General features: G+C 41.4%; 1 protein-coding gene across 5 annotated transcripts in view; it reads right to left on the reverse strand.

Moving 5' to 3' along the window:
- HERC3 (HECT and RLD domain containing E3 ubiquitin protein ligase 3) overlaps positions 1-13,809 on the reverse strand; it is a 115,208-nt gene extending 101,399 nt beyond the window's left edge. For 2 of the 5 annotated variants that reach the window (XM_032239851.1, XM_032239856.1), the window contains exons 1-3: positions 13,675-13,809; positions 10,303-10,363; positions 143-397 (exon numbers count right to left, since the gene is read on the reverse strand). In XM_032239851.1, coding sequence (XP_032095742.1) covers positions 143-368 — 226 coding nt within the window. In that variant the 5' untranslated portion in view covers positions 369-397; positions 10,303-10,363; positions 13,675-13,809. Of the gene's footprint in view, positions 1-142; positions 398-7,843; positions 7,979-10,302; positions 10,364-12,804; positions 12,917-13,674 lie in introns of those variants that run through there. The other 3 variants (XM_032239852.1, XM_032239854.1, XM_032239853.1) reach the window with 3 other exon arrangements.
- Positions 13,810-24,321: the final 10,512 nt, after the last annotated feature.

Consider the following 24,321-nt stretch of genomic DNA (forward strand, 5'->3'; position numbering starts at 1 on the left):
GAATTAGACACAAGGGTTCGAATCCCTACGCTGTTCAAAAGAGCCTCCCTGAAATCTGAATACCTGGTGGAGAAAGCTCCAACCAGCCCCTCTGCCAACTTTCCATTCTCACTGATAATCAACACAGACAAGGTGTACTCACCTGGCTTGTTTCCTTCCCTCTCATGGCCCAGCTGCCCCTTGGTGTTCAAACCACATGTGTAAACTTCCCCATCTTCCAGCAGGAACACAGAGTGGTTACCCCCACAGGCCACTTCCTTGACACTTCTGTCAGATATGAACCCACACACCTGGGGCTCAGCCACAATTCCCTGCAGGTTGGTGCTGATACCAGGTTGGCCCAGAGACCAATATCCCCAACATAACATTGTTCTTATCTTTCAGGGAATCATGTAGCCTAGGAGAGAGTTAAAAAAAAAATTTTTAATTAAAAAGAAATAGGTCATAGAAAATCAAATAATGAACGTAACCAACTTAAAAAATAACTCTCCCTTAATATTCTTCAGATATGTTACATCTCAAAATAAAGTATATTAATACTGTTGAAAGCAGTTACATTATAATTTATACTTTAACAAGAGTTTAAAAAACATGTTTAAACAAATTAGGTTTGTTTAAATGAATGAGTGAACAGACAGAATATGGTTTTCAGATCACTGCTAAGGAATCCTTAGTACAGGAGAGGGGCTGAAACAATCTTGGCAAACCATTAACTTAGTAATAGTTTTGAAATTACTCTCAAGACGTCACCTTATCCTTTTTCTGAATGTACCATTCCTTTGAATTTTCTGCTTATTTAATTTTTAAAAAAAGTTTGAACCAATTAACTACTTTAGGTACCCTAATATTAGCTTGGTTAGTAGTTATTTCACCACTCGAAGTGAAGATGAGAAATGGAAGAAAGAAAAAAAAATGTTATCTTCTCTGCCATTCCCTTTTACCCCTGATTCCAGATCTGAGTCAAGCTGCACTTCCTACCTGAGAGACTCCGGAACTGTTGCAGCGACAGTCAGCCTGCATTACCTCTGACATGTCTACTACACTGCATAACCGGTAGCTTTCTCTTTATATCTTTATAACTTAACTCCCCAGATTTTAATCTCCTTCAACAAATAGTATAACACAGTATAACACAGGTCTCTTCTATTTAGCAAGTAATCAACTTTTAACCGATGACTGCTGACACTAGCCTAAAGTTTCAGTACCTTTTAAAAATTCATGTTTCCCTTTCATACAAACAAAAAAATCTCATCTCTCTCTACCAGTTCACACCATAACAATGGCCAGGTAATAACACGCGTTGGTGATAATACGGGGCTATCAGAACCATCCTACATTGGCTTGTAAAAATGTCAAATGGTGCGGCTACTTTGGAAAAGAGTCTGGCAGTTCCTGAAAAGACTAAACATCGCGATACCATATGATTCAGCAATTTCACTCCTAGTTATAAACCCAAGGGAACTGCAACACTATGTCCACACAAAAACTTATAAAGGAATGTTCTCAACAGCATTATACACAATATCAAAAGGAAAAAACCAAACTACCTATCAACTGATGAATGGTTAAATAAAATACATCTATACAATGGAATATTATTTGGCTGCAATATGGATGGACTGTAAATAGATTATGCTAAATCAAAGAAGCCACTCATAAAAGTCCACAAATTATATGATTCCACTTACATGAAATGTACCAAACAGGCAGATCTACAGAGACAGAAAATAGACTAGTCTCTGCCTAGGACTGGAGGGAAAGAGGAAAATGGAGTGACTGTACCTGTTCTTTTGGAAGGTGGTGAAATGTTCTAAATTTCGGTTGTGGTGATGGCTTTACAATATGGTAAATATACTAAAAAACCCTAAATTTTACACTTTAGATAAATTTTATGGTATGTGAATTATGTCTCAACAAAGACTTTTAAATTGTCTTTAATTCTCCTTTCTCTTGCTAAATGTCTACTGCCTCTGCATGTCCACACCAGCAAATAAGACTTTCTTGAGTTTAATTGTGAGAATGGTCATCACCAAAGTAAAAGGCACAAAAGGCTTAATGAAAGTATTTTTCCTAGAACGGAAAAGAGGAGGGAACAACCCCTAGAATTTAACATGAGGGAGGTAGCAATTTTTTCAATATTTTATTCCTGCTTACAAAGACATAAGAGGAGAAGAAGCTTTATGTAATGCTTTGGTCAGAAATGAAATACTGTAACTTCCAAAGTTCTTCTGACTCTTTATCAGTAAAGTTGGAAATCTTAAGTCAGTGAATCTTCTGTTCAGGAAAATACCCCATGCACCTCTCTGGTTTTGAAAGAAAGGTCCAGGATTTAGAGACAAAAGGAGATGGGGAAAATCCCAAGCATGCTTTATAAAATAGTAGATGTTCCTACTTAGGATACCAAATTAAGAGAGAGCAATTGGCCAGATTCACACCTGTAATCCCAACATTTTGGGAGGCCAAGGCAGGTGGATCACCTGAGGTCAGGAATTCCAGACCAGCCTGATCAACATAATGAAACCCCATCTCTACTTAAAATACAAAAATTAGCTGGGCGTGGTGGCAGGTGCCTGTAATCGCAGTTACTAGGGAGACTGAGGCACAAGAATCCTTTGAACCCGGGAGGTGGAGGTTGCAGTAAGCCAAGATCGCGCCATTGCACTCCAGCCTGGGCAACAAAGGTGAAACTCCATCTCAAAAAAAAAAAAAGAGGCCGGGCACGGTGGTTCGCACCTGTAATCCCAGCATTTTGGAGGCCAAGGCAGGCAGATTACCTGAGCTCAGGATTTCATGAGCAGCTTGGGCAACACAGTGAAACCCTGTCTCTACTAAAATACAGAAAAAAAAAAAATTAGCCTGGCGTGGCAGCGTGCACTGTAGTCCCAGCTATTCGGGAGACTGAGGCAGAAGAATTGCTTTAACCCAGGAGGCGGAAGTTGCAGTGAGCCGAGATCAGCCACATGCACTCTAGCCTGGCGACAGAGTGAGACTCCATCTCAAAAAGAAAAAAAAAAAAAGAAAGAGAGAGAAAGAGAGAGAGAGAGAGAGAGAGAGAGAGAATGAAGCCTGTATTATGGCTGCAAGTTTGGAACCTGGCCAGTAAACAGCAGATTCTCTGTGGCAGAAAACAGATTAATTTTGAGTACAGTGGTGTCTAACACTGAGTTTGAAGTTGTTGCCTATTCTTTAACTACTTTTGAGAATACCAAACTTCTATCAAAGTTAAAACACAACACCCTTACAATAACTGTTATTTTGCCAAGCATGAAGAAAAAGAATCTTGAAAATAAGCCAGCAGAACCCCCCCTGAAAACTGACAACTAAGCAATAGTTTTGGATGAGCCACAACAGGAGAACCTAAACATTCTTCTTCCCCTCAGAAATTCTTAGAAATTTATGGAAGACGCTAAATTTCTAATCAGCATGGCTTTGGGCCTGAATCACTTTATCTGGATATTAAAGAAAACAGTGACCAGGCACAGTGGCTCACGTCTGTAATCCCAGCACCTTGGGAGGCCAAGATGAGAGGGTAGCTTAAGCCTAGGAGCTTGAGACCAGTCTGGGCAACATGGTGAAACCTCGTCTCTGCAAAAAAATAAATAAGATCAGTCAAATGTGTTAGCATACATCTGTAGTCCCGTCCCAGCTACTCAGGGGACCAGGGTGAAAGGATCATTTGAGCCCAAGAGGTCAAGGTTTCAGTGAGCTGTGATCACACCACTGCACTCCAGCCCGGGCAATAGAGTGAGACCCATCTTAAAAACGAATAGTGCAGAAGATTGATCTTAAGTACATTCAGATTACATTTCAGTTTCCAAATATACATTTTGGGTTTTTTTTGGTTTTTTTTGTTTGTTTGTTTTTTTGAGACCAAGTCTTGCTCTGTTGCCCAGGCTGGGGTGCGGTGGTGCAATCTCAGCTCACTGCAACTCCGCCTCCCAGGTTCAAGCAATCCTCCTGCCTCAGCCTCCCAAGTCGCTGGGATTGCAGGCATTTGCCACACCACCCAGCTATTTTTTTGTTATCTTAGTAGAGATGGGGTTTTGCCATGTTGGCCAGGCTGGTCTTGAACTCCTGACCTCAAGTAATCCACTCAACCCTCAGCCTCCCAAAGTGCTGGGATTACAGGTGTGAGCCACAGCATCCAGCCGGTTTCCAAATATACATTTCAATTATAATTCTGAATATCCTTTTCTAACCATATTTCTTAAACATGCTACTCTCTCTGTATTGAGAATCACTGTTCTAGGTCCTATAGGTCAAAATATCAGGATTTTAAGACAAGATTGCAGACTTCAAAGGTGTCTTGCCTAATCTTTTTATTGGGACATTCATTTCATCCTAATGAAAAGAGGATGGATTCTACTGGAAATGGTGAAGAGTTACTATGAATTATACTACCAGGAGAACACATCAAAGCTGAATATATCAGCCAGTCTAGAGGAGAGAACTGTCAACATATGAAGGACACAGCTAACTGGCTGTTCTGCTCAAAGTCAGCTTTTAAAATGACAAACTCCTTTCTCCCAAGGCAAAAGCATGCCCAAATGGCTACAAATTAAAGATTACAACACAGAGGAAGCTAATACTTTCAACCTTTCTCAACAATAATTAAAGTACTATGGCTTTAACTCAATGACCTTAATTTGTATATAAGTTAATTTTAAAACTGCCTTATTGTAATCCTGATGTATGCTTTGAACTCTTCCGGCTTTCAGGAAAGGCATGAAAAGGCCCAAAATAGAATATAAAACTGAATCTCAATTTGTTGCTTTAACCAGAAAGTTCTGCTTCTTCCCAAGATTTTTATCCCTTCTCTAGACTAAAAAAGTATTAAGATTAAATGTTTTCCTTTAACTTAACTGCAAGGATTGTGGGGAGGGAAGCAGAGATAAAACGAAAAACTGGCAGGGTAGTGGTGGTGGTTGGTGGTGTAAGGATATACATTTAAATAGATAAGCAAGATCACATAATCAAGAAATAATCTATTTTTCCCAACTTGCTCAACTACTATTATCCATATTAATGGCTTTTTTCATTTTTAATATTTCATAAATTTGTCTTATCTCTCCTACCTGTCTAGTGTTCTTAGGTGCAAGAAGGTTGTGATATGATTTAACAGAGAAAAAAAATGTGTATTAGGTAAGTTTCTTTCATGCATGAGTTATAGTATGGGCTGTGAGTTTAATGTTAATGAATCAACAAGTAGGTATATCCAAAAATGGAAAAGGAAATCTGATCTGTAATATAAGGCCTCCCTGGAGACACCTAAAGTAATATCCATAATGCATAATGAAGCTATAGATACAATGGAAAAGCAATTAAATCTGTGGATTCATGAGATGACAACCAATAAAAGGCAAAAATCACAGTGGAGAGCACTGATGTGAGACTGAAAGCCAAAAACACTGTCACATTCCACAGGGTCAAGAAAATGTTAAACCTTTCTCAACTAATGTTTTATTAGCAAGAAATACTGTGTATAATTATAAGTAAGAAATATATATTAAATAGGCTGTCTAGACAGAAACATACATAAAACAAGGTCAGCTGCCTGATAAAAACCTCGTGACCAGAGCCTGGAGGAACCTAACTCTGTATTTCCTCAGAAACAATGGCTCTGTATTCACGAATATGGTATTCAGCATGACGTTACAGAACCTAACAACATACAGAGTTATAACAAGCCCCTTCTTTATGCTTGTTTGAATTGGGTTTCTTTCACTTGCAATAAAACAAACTCCTGACTGATAATATTAATAATTACATTATTAATAATAACAGCAGGTAAGACCTAATTTGAGCTTACTCTGGGTCTGGTACTTTTCTATGTGCTTCACAGACATTAGCTCATTTCATCTTCTATGAGACAGGTACTGTCATTATCGTCTCTAATTTACAGACGAAGAAAGTGAAACAAACCAAAAAAAAAAAAAAAAAGAGGTGAAGTAAAGGAAAAAACAGAGACACTATGCTATGCTGTATAGTAAGGAGCTTAGAAAGCAGATAACAAAAGGGCCAGACTTCCCAGTGTGTCTGCAGCACTCTCCAGAGAAAACAGGGACCCTGATCAACCTGGCTATCTGATCTGCTATGGAATTATTTCCTAAAAGTGGATGGGTGGATCAGATTCCATAACACTTGTCATTAAATTCACCCAACCAATTGCGTTGCTTAGCAAGCAACCTTAAATAACTTGGCTTCTAGGGCAAATTCTACTACCGGGATAGAATACTGTGACCAGCTAGCCAAAGCATCTCAGTCTTATTAGAATTTCTACTTTTCATTATTAATTTGGTATCCTGGGTCTATTAGCTTTTTGTAGTTTATCTGGCATGAGTCAGTCCTTGAGAGTCATCTGAGTTCTGGGTGCATTGGCCAAGCACAATCCTGTGTAAACAGCCTGAAGTATGGCCTCATCCCTGACTGACTAGTAAAAACAATTTACGCAAAAAGATAATAAAAAGGACTATTGTTCAAGAAAACCTCAAAAATTCTTCCCAACTGAGTTGGAGTAATGGAATCTTCAAGTAGTCAAATAAAAACTGCCTACCAAGAGAATTAAACAGCAACCACAAATAAGATGTATGCTTCTGAATAAACTATCAATCCTAATTATAAACATGGTCTAGGTCATCACAATGCTCTGCCAGAACTAAAGCAGAAGGCAACTAAAATCATCTAACTTTCAGGAGAGAAATTCAATGCATTGGAGAGAAACCAGCCATTAACACGGCTTTCACTTCAAAGTATACTCCAGTTGGACCCATAAGTCTTATAGCTGCTGATGTCCATGACTTTAAAGGTCTAGTTTCAGTAAGGGTCTGCATCACTGGGCATTTTGATCTCTAAGGTCCTTATACCCATTTTTCCTCATTCACTCTCCTCCTTGCTCCTTGAAGAGCAGAATCTTTTTATTTTCCTTCAACACACACTATTATAAAATATGCTGCAAAATATAGGACTACATACACTTCCCTCGGCACCTACACGAGCCCCCTTGGCTGCATCTCCTGCCTCTTATTTCCCTATGATGAAACAACAGGAAGGACCACTTCTGAAGGACAACTTTCTCTCAATGTCAACCTGGCACCTTCCTGAGTCCCTCTCATCTATTCTTGGTAAGAGATTCAAGATAATCTTAGCAGGGCTTACGGGTCAAAAGGACTAAAATCCAAGCACTATGTTAGCTGTGAAACCTGGGGAAAGATGTTTACCTACTTTAACCTCATTTCTCGCCTCCAAAATTGGGAGAAGGGTGCTGGAGTATTGTGAGGATTAAAGAGGAAATGCATGTAAAGGGGCTTAGCATGGTGCCTGGCACACACTAGCAAGTGACCAGTAAATGTCAGCTGCGTTAGTCAATGTTACTCCTACTCCTAGTGCTCTTCTTTGAGACCTCAGCAGACAGGACAATTCTCAAAAGAGGCTGGGGTTGTGACTCCCGTCTCCCTCACTGCAATTAGCACTAGCTGCATTCTGCCAAATCTGTACTACAGCAAAGCAGCATCACTACCATCTGCCATAACTTTCATGAAGGGGATCTGAGGTTGCTAGGAGGGCGTTTTTTCATGTGTATTTGCTTTTAAATACTGGAGAGGGCATGGGTGGAGGGCAGTGGAGTGATAAATCTCTTTTTACTAGCTCTAGTGAACTGAATGCTAAAGACAACCTTCAATTGCTAAATTTTGTCTTAGACTATGCGACTGTGCACACAGCAGCCTAACTCATTCCTATTCCTTTGTTTGAAAGGCTCTGAGACCTAAATAACACTCAGGCACGACTTCTAATCTCATTTAAAATAGAGATAAGCTTCCTTTCAAATAAGCTTAGAAGCAATTACCTGAATACTGTATATATGTAGAGGGTCTCTTTCAACAGTAGGAAAAGACAATGTCCAAAACCTTCAGTGCTTTTCAGGTACTCCTCAAATTCAGACTTTAAATAAATTTGGGGCCAAAACAAAAATGCAGAATCTCTGGTAACAAAACAGATTCATTTTAATGACTTGCCTTACTCTCAAAAATGTTCCTACCAAAGGAAGAAATGGTATAGAAGGCATAGAGAAGTTTTCAACAATGTGAATCCACTCCTTGCTGTGTTCTCTTTCCTCCAGTTTAGCTGGACTTTGGTCCTCTGACCCCTTCAGCCAACACAGGAAACATTCCTCTCTCTCTCCTGATCATCCCCTCACAGGTGGTGCATTCTTCAATACCTGGTGCTAGGCTTTGTGAAGCTGGAAGAATGACATCTCTGCTGTATGCTTAAGCTGTGGGCTGCCTTCAAAAGATACCAACCAGACTGGCAAGAATTGAAAAGTCTGACAGTACTAAGTCAAGGATATACAACAGCCAGGACCCTCACAGACAGCTGGTGGGGATATAAACTGGCATAACCACTTGGCAAAACAAGTTGGCATTCTCTAGTGAAGATGAAGATGTGGATACCACCCCACACAGTAATTTCACTCCTGGGCATATGACCAGCACTGTCCAACTTACTAAGCATCTATGGTGCTCCTGTACTATACTAAGAAATGGAGATACAAAGATGAGTAAAATCTGGAAACTTAGAGCTTTCTGCGATAATGGAAATACTATATATTTGCACTGTCCACTATGGTAGCCAGTAGGTATATGTGGCTATTGAGTACTTGAAATGTGGCTAGCACAAGTGAAGAACTGAAATTTTAATATTTTAATAAATTTTAATGTAAGTAGCCATACATGGCTAGTGGCTATCTTACTGTCCAATGCAGTGAGAAACTCATGAACATATGCACCAAGATATATGTATAAGAATGTTCATTCCAGCATCATTTGAAATAGAAAAAAAAAAAAACCACAAATATCCATCAATAAGAAAAGAGACATGGTGTGGCACATGCATAAAACAGAACACTGTACAGCACTGAAAAATAAACTCCATCTATAAGCATCATTGTAACTAAATCTTAAAAAGTGTTGAGTCACAGAAGAATTCAGAGTATGATGCATTTTTACAAAGTTCAAACACAAGTATAACAAATATATTATTTGGAGATTAACAGTCATCAGTGGTAACAAAAGCTATGAAGAAAAGCAAATCACAAACACAAAATACAGGGTAATGATTGTGGAGGCAGTAGGAATAGAGGGAATCATATGGAAGGAGCACAATGGGAGACATTTGAATAGCATGGCTGATGTTCTGCTTCTGTCCTTTTATGTTGTTCCTTAACATATATGACATGTATTATTTTATGCTTACAAACCCTTCACAATACAAAAAAATGCAAAGTACTGTAGAGGCAGTATGGCTTTTCCCGTACCTCCTCCACTAACACTCTGACCATGTGCTGACCGGGAGTTTCTCCATGAAGGAAGCAGGTTTGACTCATCTTTGTACCTCCCATTCCCAGCAGAGTACAGGAGCTCAGTAGAGGCTTGATAAATACCTAGTGAACTGACCCTCATTCTGAGAAAACCAGAATTTTTACCATCTCAACTTGTTACCACTTTTATTTTCCAGATCATGTTAAAGATTCCCCACCCTGACTAATAATAAGACCAGTTCACTTAACAGAGAAATACATGTCTCTGCCACCAACAAGTACCATTTCTAAATGGAGTAAATGTCTAAAGCCACAGAATTATATTATCAAATTTACCATCTTATTAAAAGTCCATTTGATCTAACCTCTAAGCAAGAGACTTACATTCCTAAATTCATTTTAATGGCAGCTAAGGCCTTCAGAGGCCAAGTAACTTTGGTCCTCTAAGAATTAAGTGGTTGGGCCGGGCGCGGGGGCTCAAGCCTGTAATCCCAGCACTTTGGGAGGCCGAGGAGGGTGGATCACGAGGTCAAGAGATTGAGACCATCCTGGTCAACATGGTGAAACCCCGTCTCTACTAAAAATACAAAAAATTAGCTGGGCATGGTGGCACGTGCCTGTAATCCCAGCTACTCAGGAGGCTGAGGCAGGAGAATTGCCTGAACCCAGGAGGCGGAGGTTGCGGTGAGCCGAGATCGCGCCATTGCACTCCAGCCTGGGTAACAAGAGCGAAACTCTGTCCCAAAAAAAAAAAAAAAAAAAAGAATTAAGTGGTTGAAGCAGAGACCAGAAACCAGGTCTCCTACTTCTTGGGCTCACCTTGTTTTCTTCACTATCTTAGAGCAGCAGAAGACACTGACATTTGTTTAGGTCTCTCTCTAGGTAGCTACCCCAGCCTGAATTGATGAGAGATTAAATAGGATAATGTATGTAAAGGACTCCATTTACAAGATGAGAAAACTGAGGTCCAGAAAAATTAAGTAACTCACCACAGGTCACACACTTGGCATTGGACTAGGAGCCAGAAGTATTCCACCACACCTTGCAGATCTGCAAATTAAAGAAATAATAAATAACATTAGTACGGAACTCTAGAAAGTGTCTTCGTGTTATTGTAAACAAAAAGACAGGAGTTAACTTCTGAAAATAAGAATATCTTTAAATTATTGAATCTTGAATATTCCCACACATATCATTTCAAGACAGGAGTTTAGTTAAATACCAGTAAGATAACCTCTAACGATTTATAAAGATGTCAGTCATCTCTAAAAGTAAACTAGAGATATAGATATCACCTTATAAAAATTCCTGACATTTGATAGGGAGTAGTAAAAATAGAATTACTTTAAAATCTCCCTTTTTGTTAGAAAGAGAAATTTTTGGAAAATAATTTAATTTTGTCTATTTTATTTATTTTTCCATGTATCACACATACTATGGCTTGTTTTGCCACAACTGTTATGAAGACCGTCTCCTTTCATTCCTTTTTTCTTTTTTTTTTTTAAAATAAACAGAATCTGGCTCTTTCGCCCAGGCTGCAGTGCAGTGGCCGATTTCAGCTCACTGCAACCTCCACCTCCCAGTTTCAAGCAATTCTCCTGCCTCAGCCTCCCAAGTAGCTGGGATTATAGGCGCCTGCCACCACTCCTGGTTAATTTTTTGTATTTTTAGTGTTTTTAGTAGAGACAGGGTTTCACCATGTTGGTCAGACTGGTCTTAAACCCCTGACCTCCAGTGATCCATCCATCTCGGCCTCCCAAAGTGCTGGGATTACAGGTGTGAGCCACTGTGCCAGCTTTTCCCTTTTCATTACCACATCCTCCATCATGCAAAATGAGAAGAGATTATCAGAGTGGCACCTAATGTATCTCAAAAGAAAAAATCCTGCATGATGTTAAGACATTTTTTTTTTTTTTTTGAGACGGAGTTTTGCCCTTGTTGCCCAGGCTGGAGTGCAATGGCTCGATCTCGGCTCACCGCAACCTCCGCCTCCTGGGTTCAGGCAATTCTCCTGCCTCAGCCTCCTGAGTAGCTGGGATTACAGGCACGCCCCACCATGCCCAGCTAATTTTTTGTATTTTTAGTAGAGACGGGGTTTCACCATGTTGACCAGGATGGTCTCGATCTCTTGACCTCGTGATCCACCCGCCTCGGCCTCCCAAAGTGCTGGGATTACAGGCGTGAGCCACCGCGCCCGGCTGTTAAGACATTTTTATCAAGCGCTTTGGGAGCCCAGCTGGGTGGATAGACTGAGCCCAGGAGTTGGGAGATCAGCCTGGGCAACATATCAAAACCCCATTTCGTCTTTCGGCAAAACCAAAAACTACAAAGAATTAGCTGGGCGTGGTGGTGCACGCCTGTGGTCTCAGCTACTTGGGAGGCTTAGGCAGGGGGTTTGCTTGAGCTTGGGAGGCAGAGGTTGCAATGAGCCGAGATCGCACCTCTGCACTCCAGCCTAGGCAACAGAGCGAGACCCCCATCTAAAATAAAATAAAATAAAAAATTTTTAAAAAAAAGATATTATTGTCAGAACTTTATTTCTACCTCTTTATGCAGAACATCCTATTCAATCTGGAGAGTATTACTTTAATTTATAAAATTGAAGCGTAACTATCTTGCGTCTCCAGTAGGGGTACTACTACACTCATTAAGTATAAAAAATATTTTAATTGATCATACAAATCTTAAGAAATTAAAATTTGGTCTTCAGAATGAAATGCTATAACCAATGGCTTCAACCACATAATATGGAACATTCTGAAATCCCTGTTTCTTTTTTCAAAAAAGTAAACTCCAGCTACTTACTGAACAAGTAGAACTGGATGCTAGTGCTAATTTTGTTTTCATGGCAAAGGAGTTCTGCCAGAGGTTTCTAACCTGTCTTCCTTGTTTCCTGCGTTATACTTTTTACAGAAGGTTCCTAGCCTCGAAGGGGGTGCGACCACGATGTAAAATACGTAATTCAACTATTTTGCTATAGAATATGTAATCCACGTACTTTGCTTTTCTGATTTATAACGCTACTCCCTTCTCCCCCCGGGGTAAAGAGAAGTACAAAAGGAGAGTTTCACAGTAATCTGCCAACTAAAACATGATACCCTATCACTGCATTTAAAACTCATTTTATTTTTTTCTTTCTCCCAAGTCCAGAGTTGAAAAATCAGCTCACTTAATCTTATCAAATCATCAAATAAAAGGTTCTAGAAATAGCTTCCTATTTGTGGAAAGTGCCAGAAGACACATAAAAATGGAAGAGAACTCTGAATCGTCTTTCCCAAAGCATTCTGTGCGTGATGAATGCAAGCAAAATTCTGGAAGGCTTTTCTCTCAATTTAAGGTACTTCCTAATGGGGCTGATTTGAAAGCTAATGTAAATGCAATCAGAAAGCAGCCAGAAACAGTGACAGATCAACAGCAAACTTCAAATACTTATTCCCCGGAGCTCGTGCTGCAAACACAAATTCCGTGCACAGTTGCATTTACAAGCTCACCTGTTTCAGGTTACACATGTTCCTCTTGGTCTGGTTGTCCTGGTTTGCCCACTCCCCACATTCACAAATGACTGGAAGTCTCACCTGCCCCCGGACGTCCCAACTCCCGACACCCCCGAACCCGTCCGCACCGACGTCTCGGCGCACACACACGTGTCCACATACACACACACGTGTCCGCACACACCCCCGCCCCCGGCCCCGCCTAGGAGGCGGACCCAGGAGAGGCGAGCCTGCCCGGCCTCCGCGAGGTGGGTGGTGCCGAGCCCCGCCACCTCGCCGCCCCGCCGGCGCTGTCATTTCGGACGCCGTGCCCCCGTTCTCGGCGCAAACTCCTCGAGGCTGCCGAGGTTCTCCAAAATGCCGGGGCCTCGCCGGCTCCCATTTCGCGTGAAAGCGTCCGCGACCCTCACTGCACGGAGGTCCCTGTAACCCCAGAATTTAAATAGGGGCAGGGGGCGAGCAAGGGGAGGATCCTCCTTTTGACTTTCCGCGTCGCAATTCCTCCGGGGAGGCGGGGCGGCTGGGCGGCGGGGCGGCCGAGCGCGGGTGGGAGGCGCTCCCATTTTGAAGGCTTGTCTAGCTTTTCCCGGCACAGGGCTCTCTGGCCAGAAGGCGAACCCCCAGAAGGAGAACGCCAGGGAGGCGCACGCGAGGTCCTACGGGCGCCGCGCCGCGACCTCCCCGCGCCCCAGCCCCAGGTCGTTGCTGGAGGTGCCTGCAGCCGACGCCGCCAGAGCCGCGTATGGAGCCGCAGCCGCTCCTCCGGGAGCCGCGCGCTGACGGCAGTGCCAGGGCGGAACGCGGCCCCGCGCGGCTGCAGCTCCGCGGGACCCTCCTCCCTGGAACCCCGGCCCCCGCCCCGCGCACCTCGGCAGCCGCGGAACCGCAGCTCGGGACTCCGACTGTGACAGCCCCTCTCGCCGGGCTGGGGGGTTTCTCCGTTTTCGGCGTCACAATAATAAGGAAGTTTCCCCGCAAGCCTGCGGGCGGCGGAATGCGCTGGGTAAATGACTTCGCACCGGGCCAATGGGCGCCGTCCTGGGGAGGGCCCACGCCAATGGCGGCCGCCGCGGGCCGGAGGCGGGGCGGCGAGGTCTGCCGGCGGGAGGAGGGGAGAGGCCCAGGCCCCAGAGCCCGGCGCGGGCTGCCGGAGGTGACAGACTCGCGGGCCCGGCGCGAGGACAGCGGCACGGGTGTGTTAACCGAGATCAGACTGCAAGACACAGAGCGTTGGCGCTGAAATAAGATTGCTTTTCACTGGTGGGGAAGAGAGCGGGACCGATCAGAGGTTGCCTTTTCAGATTCTGGGCTCTGGATATTATTTATGCAGAGGTGACCGAAAGCCTTGGGCACCCGGGGGAAAGCTCCAGGGTGACAATTGAGGGAGAGTGCGCTAGTCTGCTTTACTCGTCCTCGTTGGACTGTGGGAAGCGCGGCGGCGCTGCGCTATGGGAGAAGCAGGGAAGGAGGTCCGCGGCGGCCACCGGCGCCTCTCTGGAGAGGTGGGGATCGAAGACCGGCACTGGGCTGCGGAAGAAAGGCCGGACTGGGGGAGGCTGGAGGGTGGACGCGGGGGGAGCATAGCAGGAGGTGTCTCAGAGCACCAGATGTTAAATTTTGTAATCTGAAAGACACCCTGTGGCCTAAACCCAGTAACGGATTTTTTTGAAGTTTGTCCTCTTCCACTTTTCCCTAGCACCGAATCCCAGAGCTTCCTCCTCCTCCCCAAGGTCACTAGTGCTTTCATACTTCCCCTAGACCTGATCTGATCCACAGCTAACCTTTTGCAGAAAACCTCAGAAAGGTGACATCTTGTGTCTGCCCCCCTTAAATGTGAAATGCAGAACACTGGCACAGTACTGCTTGAATCCAAAGGAATAACTCTCCTAGTGGAAGAATTTCTATAACCTGGCATTTGAACAAGGAAGGCCCTTTGAGGATGGATTCTTTTCAAGGACATTCAAATCACCTCAGGTCTGCAATAGCTTGTCCTGAGAACCTAACAGACTAACCAAGTGGAAAAGAAAGTTTGAAGGAGTAGTGTATCCTGAGGATGAGACATCGTTGGCTGACTGACAGTGTTGAGCCCTCCGTGAAATAATGCAAATTGTCCAATACCGTGAGGCAAGAAAGCTAAAAAAGCAGAATCTCAGTTATCAGGTCATCTAAGAAAAAACACAGACCTTTGAAATTTGGATCACACTGGACACCTTTAGAAACACTGGGGATGACTGGGTGCAATGGCTCACGCCTGTAATCCAGCACTTTGGGAGACCTAAACCGATGGATCACTTGAGGTCAGGAGTTCAAGACCAGCCTGGCCAACATGGTGAAACCTTGTCTCTACAAAAAGATACCAAAATTAGCCTGGCATGGTAGTATGTGCCTGTAGTCCCAGCTACTTGGGAGACTGAGGCAGGAGAATCACTGGAACCTGAAAGGTGGAGGTTGCAATGAGTTGAAATGGAGCGACTGTACTCGAGCCTGCATGACAGAGTGAAATGCCATCTCAAAAGAGAAAAAGAACAAAGAAACACTGGGGGCAAGAGCAACACAGTTCACTCACGTTTCAGATATGTGACAGTTTCACAAAACTTTATTCTGTTACAAAGATGCAATCCCAGTTTAGAGATGCTGTTAGCAAAGGAACTGGTGAAATGGCCAAAGAGGAGTCTAGGAGGAAGGGTACTTGCAAAGGAGAAAGTGACAGGTCCTATTGTTATGTGTCACATGTGAGGTTTGTAATCAATCAGTGTTTGGGTTGATACATCTGACCCATGGCTTAAGTGTTTTTTGTATGAAATTTCATCTTGAAAAGGATAGTTATCAAAGACTCAAGGCTAGACGTGGGGTAGGAGTGATGTCTAAATAACACAAGCTAGGATACTGTAAGCTTCTTTTACCAAATAAATAGCCAAACCCTTGGAACTTACGTAGAACTTACATGGAACAGTAAAGATACCACAGTACTTCAATTTTTTTTTTTCATTGAGCTAACATATAATGACAATTTCCTTAGCAAGCTTGTCCTGCTCCCACTATCAAAATGTCTTTAAATGGCTCCAGTATCAACAATAGTCTTAACAGCAGATATATAAACTATTTTTGAGAGACCATGGTTTACTTTTTCTTTCCATTTCTATAGCCCTGTCTTCCATCCATTTCTACATTCTTATATATTCTCTAACAAACACACCATATACTGAGCACCTACAATAATGTCACCCACTGTGAATATAGCAGTAAGAAAAACAGTGCAGTCTTTGTTGCCATGAAAAGGGAGACAAATGGACTAGTGCGATATAATTTAAAAAAAAAAAGAAAGGGGAGACAAACATTAACCAAATAATTGTACCAAGGAATATAAACTTGCTAACCTTGATAATTTTGTGAAAGAAAAACATTCATGTTAAAAATAAAAGGCTTAATTCTAGGCTCATGCCTATAATCCCAGGGCTTTGGGTTACAGGCTGAGGCAAGAGGATGGCTTGAGGCCAGGAGTTTGAGACCAGCCTGGGCAACATTGTGAGACTCTGTCTCTCAAAAAAATGAAAATAGACATGGTGGTGCACACCTGCAGTCTTAGCTACTTGGGAGGCTGAGATGAGAGAATAGCTTGAACATAACATAAGAATTTGAGGTTGCAGTGACCTTTGATGGCACCACTGCACTCCAGACTGGGCAACAGGGGAGACTTCAAATACACACACACACACACACACACACACACACACAAATATATATGTAAACATATAACCATAACTTTTTTAAGAGACAGGGTCTTGCTATGTTGCCCAGGCTGGCCTCAAACTCCTAGGCTTCAGTAGTTCTACTGCCTTAGTCTCCCAAGGAGCAGGGATTAAACTAACCATAACTTTTGATGAGGGACAGGACCAGGTGGTTCAGCTCTATCACTGGTTAGACAAGGTATGCCCAGTGGTAAGGGGATGGTGCCCAGGGCTGCTGCACTTCTACCTGAACACATGCTGATTTCCTCCATTAGTTACAGTTCACTTCTTAAAATACTTATGTCTATTTTGAAATGAAACAAATTTTCAATAGAACAGTAATACTATTTAATGATAATTGTTTTCCTTTCTTCTCTGTGTTTAATTTACTTGCCTTGCAGACAGATATTTACTTGGTAAACTTAGAAAGAGACAGATAGATTTCTGATATCTTGGATGAAATCTGTGGGAAAAAACAGGCCGGCCAGGACATTCTATCTGTCAGATACACTACTAAAGAATAAATATCTTTGGCTGTAGAAGGGAAAACCACTGGCTGATTACTTGACAAGTAAAAAATATGTGTACCCTATATGGTTATATAATGACAAAGGTGTTTCTTGGTCCCCAACCTCCAAAAGAAGTTCTTATTTTCTCAGTCTAGTCAGTACTTAAGGGAAAAATCAGTATATATATATACCCTTTCTAAACTTATTTGAAATGGTCCTGTAACACACCATTGATTTATTAATGTGAAATAACTTAGAAGAAAGACATCATAGTAAATCAGTATTACCATCAAATAATGTTTGAATAGTATTGAATATGTTCTACCTGTAGTACTGCTAGACAAGAAGCATCATTCCTGACTACAAAGAGCTTACAGCCATTGTGATTATTTCTCTATCTTGCTTGAAACTATTTGTAGTTTGTTTGCATTTTTTTCTTATCAAGCCATTTGGATAAAGCATAAGAACCTTACCTTAAGTATGAGAAACTCATTGTTTTCTTACAAATTAAAATTTCTTAATGAAAACAGGATTGGATGGCTGAGAATTTTCTAAGAAAACCTTTAAGTTGAGCATTGGCTGGTTTCTGAAGATTTCATGCAATAATGCCTTTAGGAAGTGAAATATTTCATGAAACTTCCTCTTTTCAAAAGGACCCATAATTTTGTGCTCTTAGAAATGGCATCCAACATATTACTGTGACTGGACTGGCAAAATAAGTGTTTGGGCAAATGCAGCAGAGGTCACGTTTGTCACCCTGTGGCTGCATAGAATGCATGCATGTAACTGCCAAAAAACAGGCAGCTGTTTCACCCTTCTAGAGGCAAAGTAACACAGTCTTCCAAAATTTACTTGTGTAAAACCAAAATAAAATCATAAATGTGAAAAAAAAAATCTTCTTCCTTTGAAGTTTTACTAAATCTGGGTCCAAGGAAATTTAAAGAATTGTATTATTTCCTAGAAAAGCTAAAGTGAACCTGTGGAATTTCAAGAGCGCATACCTATAACAATATTAGACAGCTTTATAGGTTGGCCATAAAAATCTGGAAGCATAGGAAATATACCTAATAAATGGTTTGTTGTTATTACATGATATGTTTAGTGACATTACATGATATGTTCAGGGACATTACATGATATGTTAAATGTGCTCCTTGTAACAATGCTTACGTTGCAAAGCATGTTGCATTGATACATTTTTCTCAATCCAAGCAAAAGCAAAAGCAGCTGCAATGTGTTGCCTTGGTTGATTTCTCCGTCTGATTTCTCCTGAATAAACTATACTTTTAGCACCCCAGAAGTTAGTAATCAGGGAGTTCAATGTGTAAAATCAATATATACTGCTATATAATTTACTTAAGTCTGTAAAAAATAAAATAACATCGTCTGTGTTTCCAGACTTTATGGCCACCTTTTTATAAAGGTCAACTGGTATTTAACTTTCTATTGACCTTCAGCATTTTGTTTACATCCTACATTTAGGTAAAAGTCCAGTGAAATCTGGCATTATATTTACTTTTAAGTTGTCGATTAACAGATTGTTCTTGTCACAGATACTATAGATACTGTAATTGATTCTCTTTACCTTTCTGTTGGCTCTCAAAAGCCTAGAGCAAAACGTGTGGCCCATCTGTATAGAATCTTAATTGCTTGCATTTTTAGAAGTAACCTAACCTCAAGGTTCATTTTAACTTTCTTATGTCATTTTCCCATTGTACTCATTTTCTTACCTACTTAAAAAAATTAAAAGCAACTTGTTTTTCTCTTCACAAATGTAATATATATTTACTATATAAAATGTGTTAAATGCATATAAGAGAAAAGAAGAAGTTAAATGATCTATCCTTTCACTGACCACATTTAGTTCTTGATAGTTTGGCATTTCCCAATGCATATGGGTACATTTTTAAAAGTGGCTTATTCTACACACAATATTTGTCATTATTCTTTCTGAATTTAGCAGCATATATTGAACATCTTTGGTAGAATCATATACTATTCTGCAACATCATTTTAAACAATTGCATGGTGTACACAAAACAGATATGCTGTCATTTAACCAACTCCCCCTTTTGAATGTTTAAATTGTTTTCAATCCTTTATCATTCTAAACAATTGTGCAACATAGCTAAACACAGTGAATATATCTAAAAATTTGGCCTCACCCTTGATTATTTCTGTAAGATAAATTCCTAAAAGTGGAATTTCTAGGTCAGGTAGAATGCAGACTCTTAAGATTTTGTAGTTTGCCAATTTTCCCTAACAAAAGATGGCACCAGCCAAACACACACACAATATCTGAGTGGCTTCTGTCTATCCCCCTTACCAGTAATTTTAAAAAAATCTTTCTTATTAATTTTGTAAGTCATCTTAAGTCTCTACTGATATATGTGAAATATAAACAAAAATGTTAAAATCTTCTAGTTAAGTAAAAAGCAATGGGCACACATCTGAACATTAGCTTAGGTAACATGTTTTTAAATATTCATATCAAAAATTACCTAAATGCCTAAAAATTTATGATTACGGTTGTTGTTCCTTTGCCAAAATTTTGTTTAGTATCATGAAATTCCCCCACTCCTCCCACATACCTGCCAAAAATAAAGGTTTCAGAAAGGAAGTTCTATAGAAACTCAAACTGTGGTTCATCATTTTCATCTTCAGTACACATGCACAAGCCAATAAAAATGAATCAATATTTCAGCAATGCATAGCAAAAAAAAAAAAAAAAAAAAAAAAAAATGTCAAAATTCATATCAAAAAAAAAAAAAAAAAAAAGCAAAGTGTCAAAATTCATCTCATCAGCAATAGGATAATAGCCAGAGAAGGCATTTTACTGTCCATTTCTCAAAAAGAAAACTTATTGTCATGATTTATACTATCCATCACGGTCCAGTCACCTTCACCATTAGTCACTTCATCAATGTGCCCCATGCTTTATATAGGAAAACAACCTACTAACCAACTACAAGATGGACATGTACTTTGAATGTTTAAATTGTTTTCAATCCTGCTATGGTTGAATGTTTGCGTCCCCACTAAATTCATATGTTGGAATCCTAACCCTCAGGATGATGGTATTTGGAGGTATGGGACTTTTGTAGGTTATTACATCATGAGGGTGGAGCCCTTGTGACTAGAATTAGTGGCCACACGGGCCAGGTACAGTGGCTCACATCTGTAATCCCAACACTTTGGGAGGCTGAGGCAGATGGATCACAAGGTCAGGAGTTTGAGACCAGCCTGGCCAACATGGTGAAACCCCATCTCTACTAAAAATACAAAAATTAGCTGGGTGTGGTGGTGGGTGCTTGTAATCCTAGCTACTCTGGAAGCTGAGGGAGGTTGCAGTGAGCCGAGATCATGCCATTGCCCTCCAGCCTGGGTGATAGGGCAAGGCTCCATCTCAAAAAAGAGAAGTAGTGCCTACAGAAAAGAGACCCTATAGAGGTAGCTAGCCCCTTCCACTATGTGAGGACACAGTGAGTAGGCACCATCTATGAACCAGGAAGAGGTCCTTACCGGACACCAAATCTGCTGGTGCCTTGATCTTGACCTTCTCAGCCTCCAGAACTATGAGAAATTAATTTCTGTATAAGTTATGCAGTCTATGGTATTTTGTTACAGTAGCCTTAACATACAAAGACACAGCCTCTATGGGTGTAATTGGGCTATTCCATTCAAGTTATTGCCCAGATCCCTTTTGAATTAACGGATAACATTTCAAGGTAGGTGTCTTAGTACATTTTGTGCTGCTATATTAGAATACCGCAGATGGGGTAATTTATAATGAACAGAAACTTACTTGCTTACAGTTCTGGAGGCTGGGAAATTCAATATCAAGGTGCTGGCATCTGGCAAAGGCCTTCTTGCTGTGTTAACAAATGGCAAAAAGGTAAAGACAGAGGAACTCTGTGTCCTCATGTAGTGGAAGAGCAGAAAAGCGAAGAGGCACAAACTCATCCTTTTTAAATGGCCATAATCCCCGCCTGTGACAACTAAGCCCTCATGGCCTAATCGCCTCTCTAAGATCCTACCTCTTAATAATATTACAATGGCAATTCAATTTCAACATGAGCTTTGGAGGGGAGAAACATTCAAACCATAGCAGTAGGTATATAACTGTCAGTATAGAATCAACTTAAATGACTAACCCAATAACCTGGAATGGAACATGCACTCCAGGCTATGTCAGCTGTGTTCTAATTAACTGTGCTGATGTTTCTGAGGGTAAATGGCTTAGAATGTATAGTCAGCTAAATAGTTTCTCTCCAAATACATGTCTACCTGGAATCTCAGAATGTGCACTTATTTGGAAATAGGGTTGTTGCAGATGTCATTTGTTAAGATGAGTAATGCATCTACAAGCCAAAGAACACCACCAGAAGTAAGGAGAGAGGCACAGAAAAGATCCTCCCTCAGAGCCTCCAGAAGAAACCAATATTGCTGACACCTTGATTTCAGACTTCTAGCCTCCAGGATTGTGAGATAAAAAATTCCTATTGTGTTAAGCCACCCAGTTTGTGGTACTTTAATATAGTAGCCCTAGCAAATTATTATAAAAGGTAAGTATGATGCTTTAAAAAGCATCAATTATAGGCTTCAACGTAGTGTAGCTATGGCATCTGTCACCAGGTTAATTGCCAGAATTGACTGACTGCTCTGGCATCTTCCTAGTCCAGAGTTCCCTTCCTCTGAGAGCTCCATGTGTGTTCTTTCCAAAGTGTCAACTCAATCAAAAAGAATGACATTTCCAATCTGACAAAGTCTATTTTTAGTCAAGGTATGTGGGGAGCTGTACTCCCCGGCTAGAACTCTCCAATAAGCACTGAAATCCCTTTGCAAGCAAATGTAGGTTAGCCAAATCTGTTTTACAAAGCGCCTCTCTCCACCTGTGATTTTGTTATAGTATCAGTCAAATCACAGCTCCATTATCAGTTTCACAGAAAGCATGTAAATTTATATGATTAAACTTATATAAGCCTTGACCTTGATGAAGTCCTAATCATTTCCAAGACAAGCCTTTATATTTTCTTTGATATTATATCAGAGCAGGTACTCTAATTTATCAGAGTAGAAGCATATATATATATATATATATATATACATATATATATATAGAGAGAGAGAGAGAGTGAGAGAGAGAATCTCGCCTTGTTGCCCAGGCTGGAGTGCAGTGGCACAATCTTGGCTTACTGCAACCTCCGCCTCCTTGGTTCAAGCTATTCTCTGCCTTAGCGTCCCGAGTAGCTGGGATTATAGGCACCCACCACCACACCCAGCTAATTTTTTGTATTTTTAGTAGACACGGGGTTTCATCATCTTGGCCAGGCTGGTCTTGAACTCCTGACCTCGTGATCCACCCACCTTGGCCTCCCAAAGTGCTGGGATTACAAGCATAAGCCACAGTGCCCAGCTGCTGAAAAATATTTACCTCTATTTTACTTTCTTATTGAAATATGATTTATACTATAAAGCAAGACTCTAAATGTTAAGGTAAAACTTCATGTTGTAAGGAATTTCAAACTTTCCCTCTGGGAGTTCTGTAATTGAGTCTGCTGAAATACATTGACAATAGACAAATTAACAGGAGAAGGAATACAAAAAAAAATTTTTTTGAGACAGAGTCTTGCTACCTGTCACCCAGGCTGGAGTGCCATGGGATGATCTCGGCTCACTCTGCCTCCCAGGTTCAAGCAAGTCTCCTGCCTCTGTCTACTGAGTGGCTGGGACTACAGGCACGCACCACCACACCCAGCTATTTTTTATTTCTTTAGTAGAGACAGAGTTTTACCATGTTGGTCAGGCTGGTCTTGAACTCCTAACCTTGTGATCTGCCCACCTCAGCCTCCCAAACTGCTGGGTTTACAGGCGTGAGCCACTGCACCCAGCTGGCTTACAAATGTATTAATGTGTGCATATGCAAAAGAGTCACACAAAATATGAGACTCAAAGAAGAATCAGATGGCTGAAGTTGTAATACCCTCTTTATAGGAGAGAGGGAAGTGGGGGATGTAGGCAATTTGAGAAAAAGAGTAAATGATTTTTAGGTAAAATTAACCATCCCAAAGGACAGACAGTAGCCTGAAACAAAGTTTCCCTGTGCTCTAGGGGAGGTGGCAGCAAGGCACAGAAAGAGAGGGGCAGAACGGCACTGTGAACAAAGGTTGCCCTATTATGTAGAAAAAGTCTCTCAGGTTAAAAAAAAAAAAAAAAAAGTCTCAGAGCAGCCTCCAGAAGAATAAGAATAGCCTGTCTGGGCATGGTGATGACTTTTAATCTTCACTCGTGACTAATCTTGACTGGTTATTTGCTGAAATTCCTAAGGAGAGAGTTTAAGACAGTAGCATTTATTTTAGAAGAACTTCCCTTAGTCAGATAATCTCTTTTGTTCAAAGCACTCAGCATGCTAAAGCCCCATATTTTGGGATAGTGTTTTCTGAGCCCCAACACTGTCTATGGAGAGGACCCATGAAAATTAATTATACCCCTAGGAAACTCATCAAGTGCAGACCTAGTCCATTCCTCTTTATGTTAAAAGGAAATCTTGACATTCTTGTGCATATGCACACATTAATACATTTGTATGCCAGCTGGGTATTAATACATTTGTATGCCAGTGGCTCGCACCTGTAATCCCAGCACTTTGGGAGGCTGAGGTGGGCAGATCATGAGGTTAGAACTTTAAGACCAGCCTGGCCAACATGGTAAAACTCTGTCTCTACTAAAGAAATAAAAAATAGCTGGGCATGAGATGAGAGATCCAAGATGGCTGATTAGTGGCAGCTCAGGATTGTAGCTCCCAGTGAAAGCACAGAGAACGAGAGGATGCCACACTTTCAGACAAATTTTTGTTGCTCACGGACCAGGAGATTCCCAGCAGAGGAGCCCCACGGGTGGCCAGCGCAACTCTTGTGGCCGGCAAGGCAGTTTTGCTGGCGCCCTAATGTGGTGGTTCTTGGTGCAGAGTAAAGGGGACTGGGTCCCCTTTTGGTCGACGTTTGGAGCTCTGGGAAGGCAGAGTCACCTATTCAGCTGATTGAAAAAGGGACTCAAGAAGGAAGCCAGATGGGAGATTCCTGGGCAGAAAAGCACCAAGAATCTTAACGCTGCTGTTTTAGCCGGCGCAGTGGGTTGCTCAGATTTCCGCGCTGGGAATCAACAAGTTGGACGTCCACTCAGAGACCCAATTTGAAAGTCGGTAATTACAAAGACGACAGGTGGATAAATTTACAATGATGGGAAGAAACCAGCGAAAAAAGGCTGAGAATACCCAA

Source organism: Sapajus apella, unplaced genomic scaffold (genome assembly GCF_009761245.1).
Source record: "Sapajus apella isolate SASKATOON/1434 unplaced genomic scaffold, GSC_monkey_1.0 scaffold45, whole genome shotgun sequence".
In the NCBI taxonomy this organism is placed as follows: domain Eukaryota; kingdom Metazoa; phylum Chordata; class Mammalia; order Primates; family Cebidae; genus Sapajus; species Sapajus apella.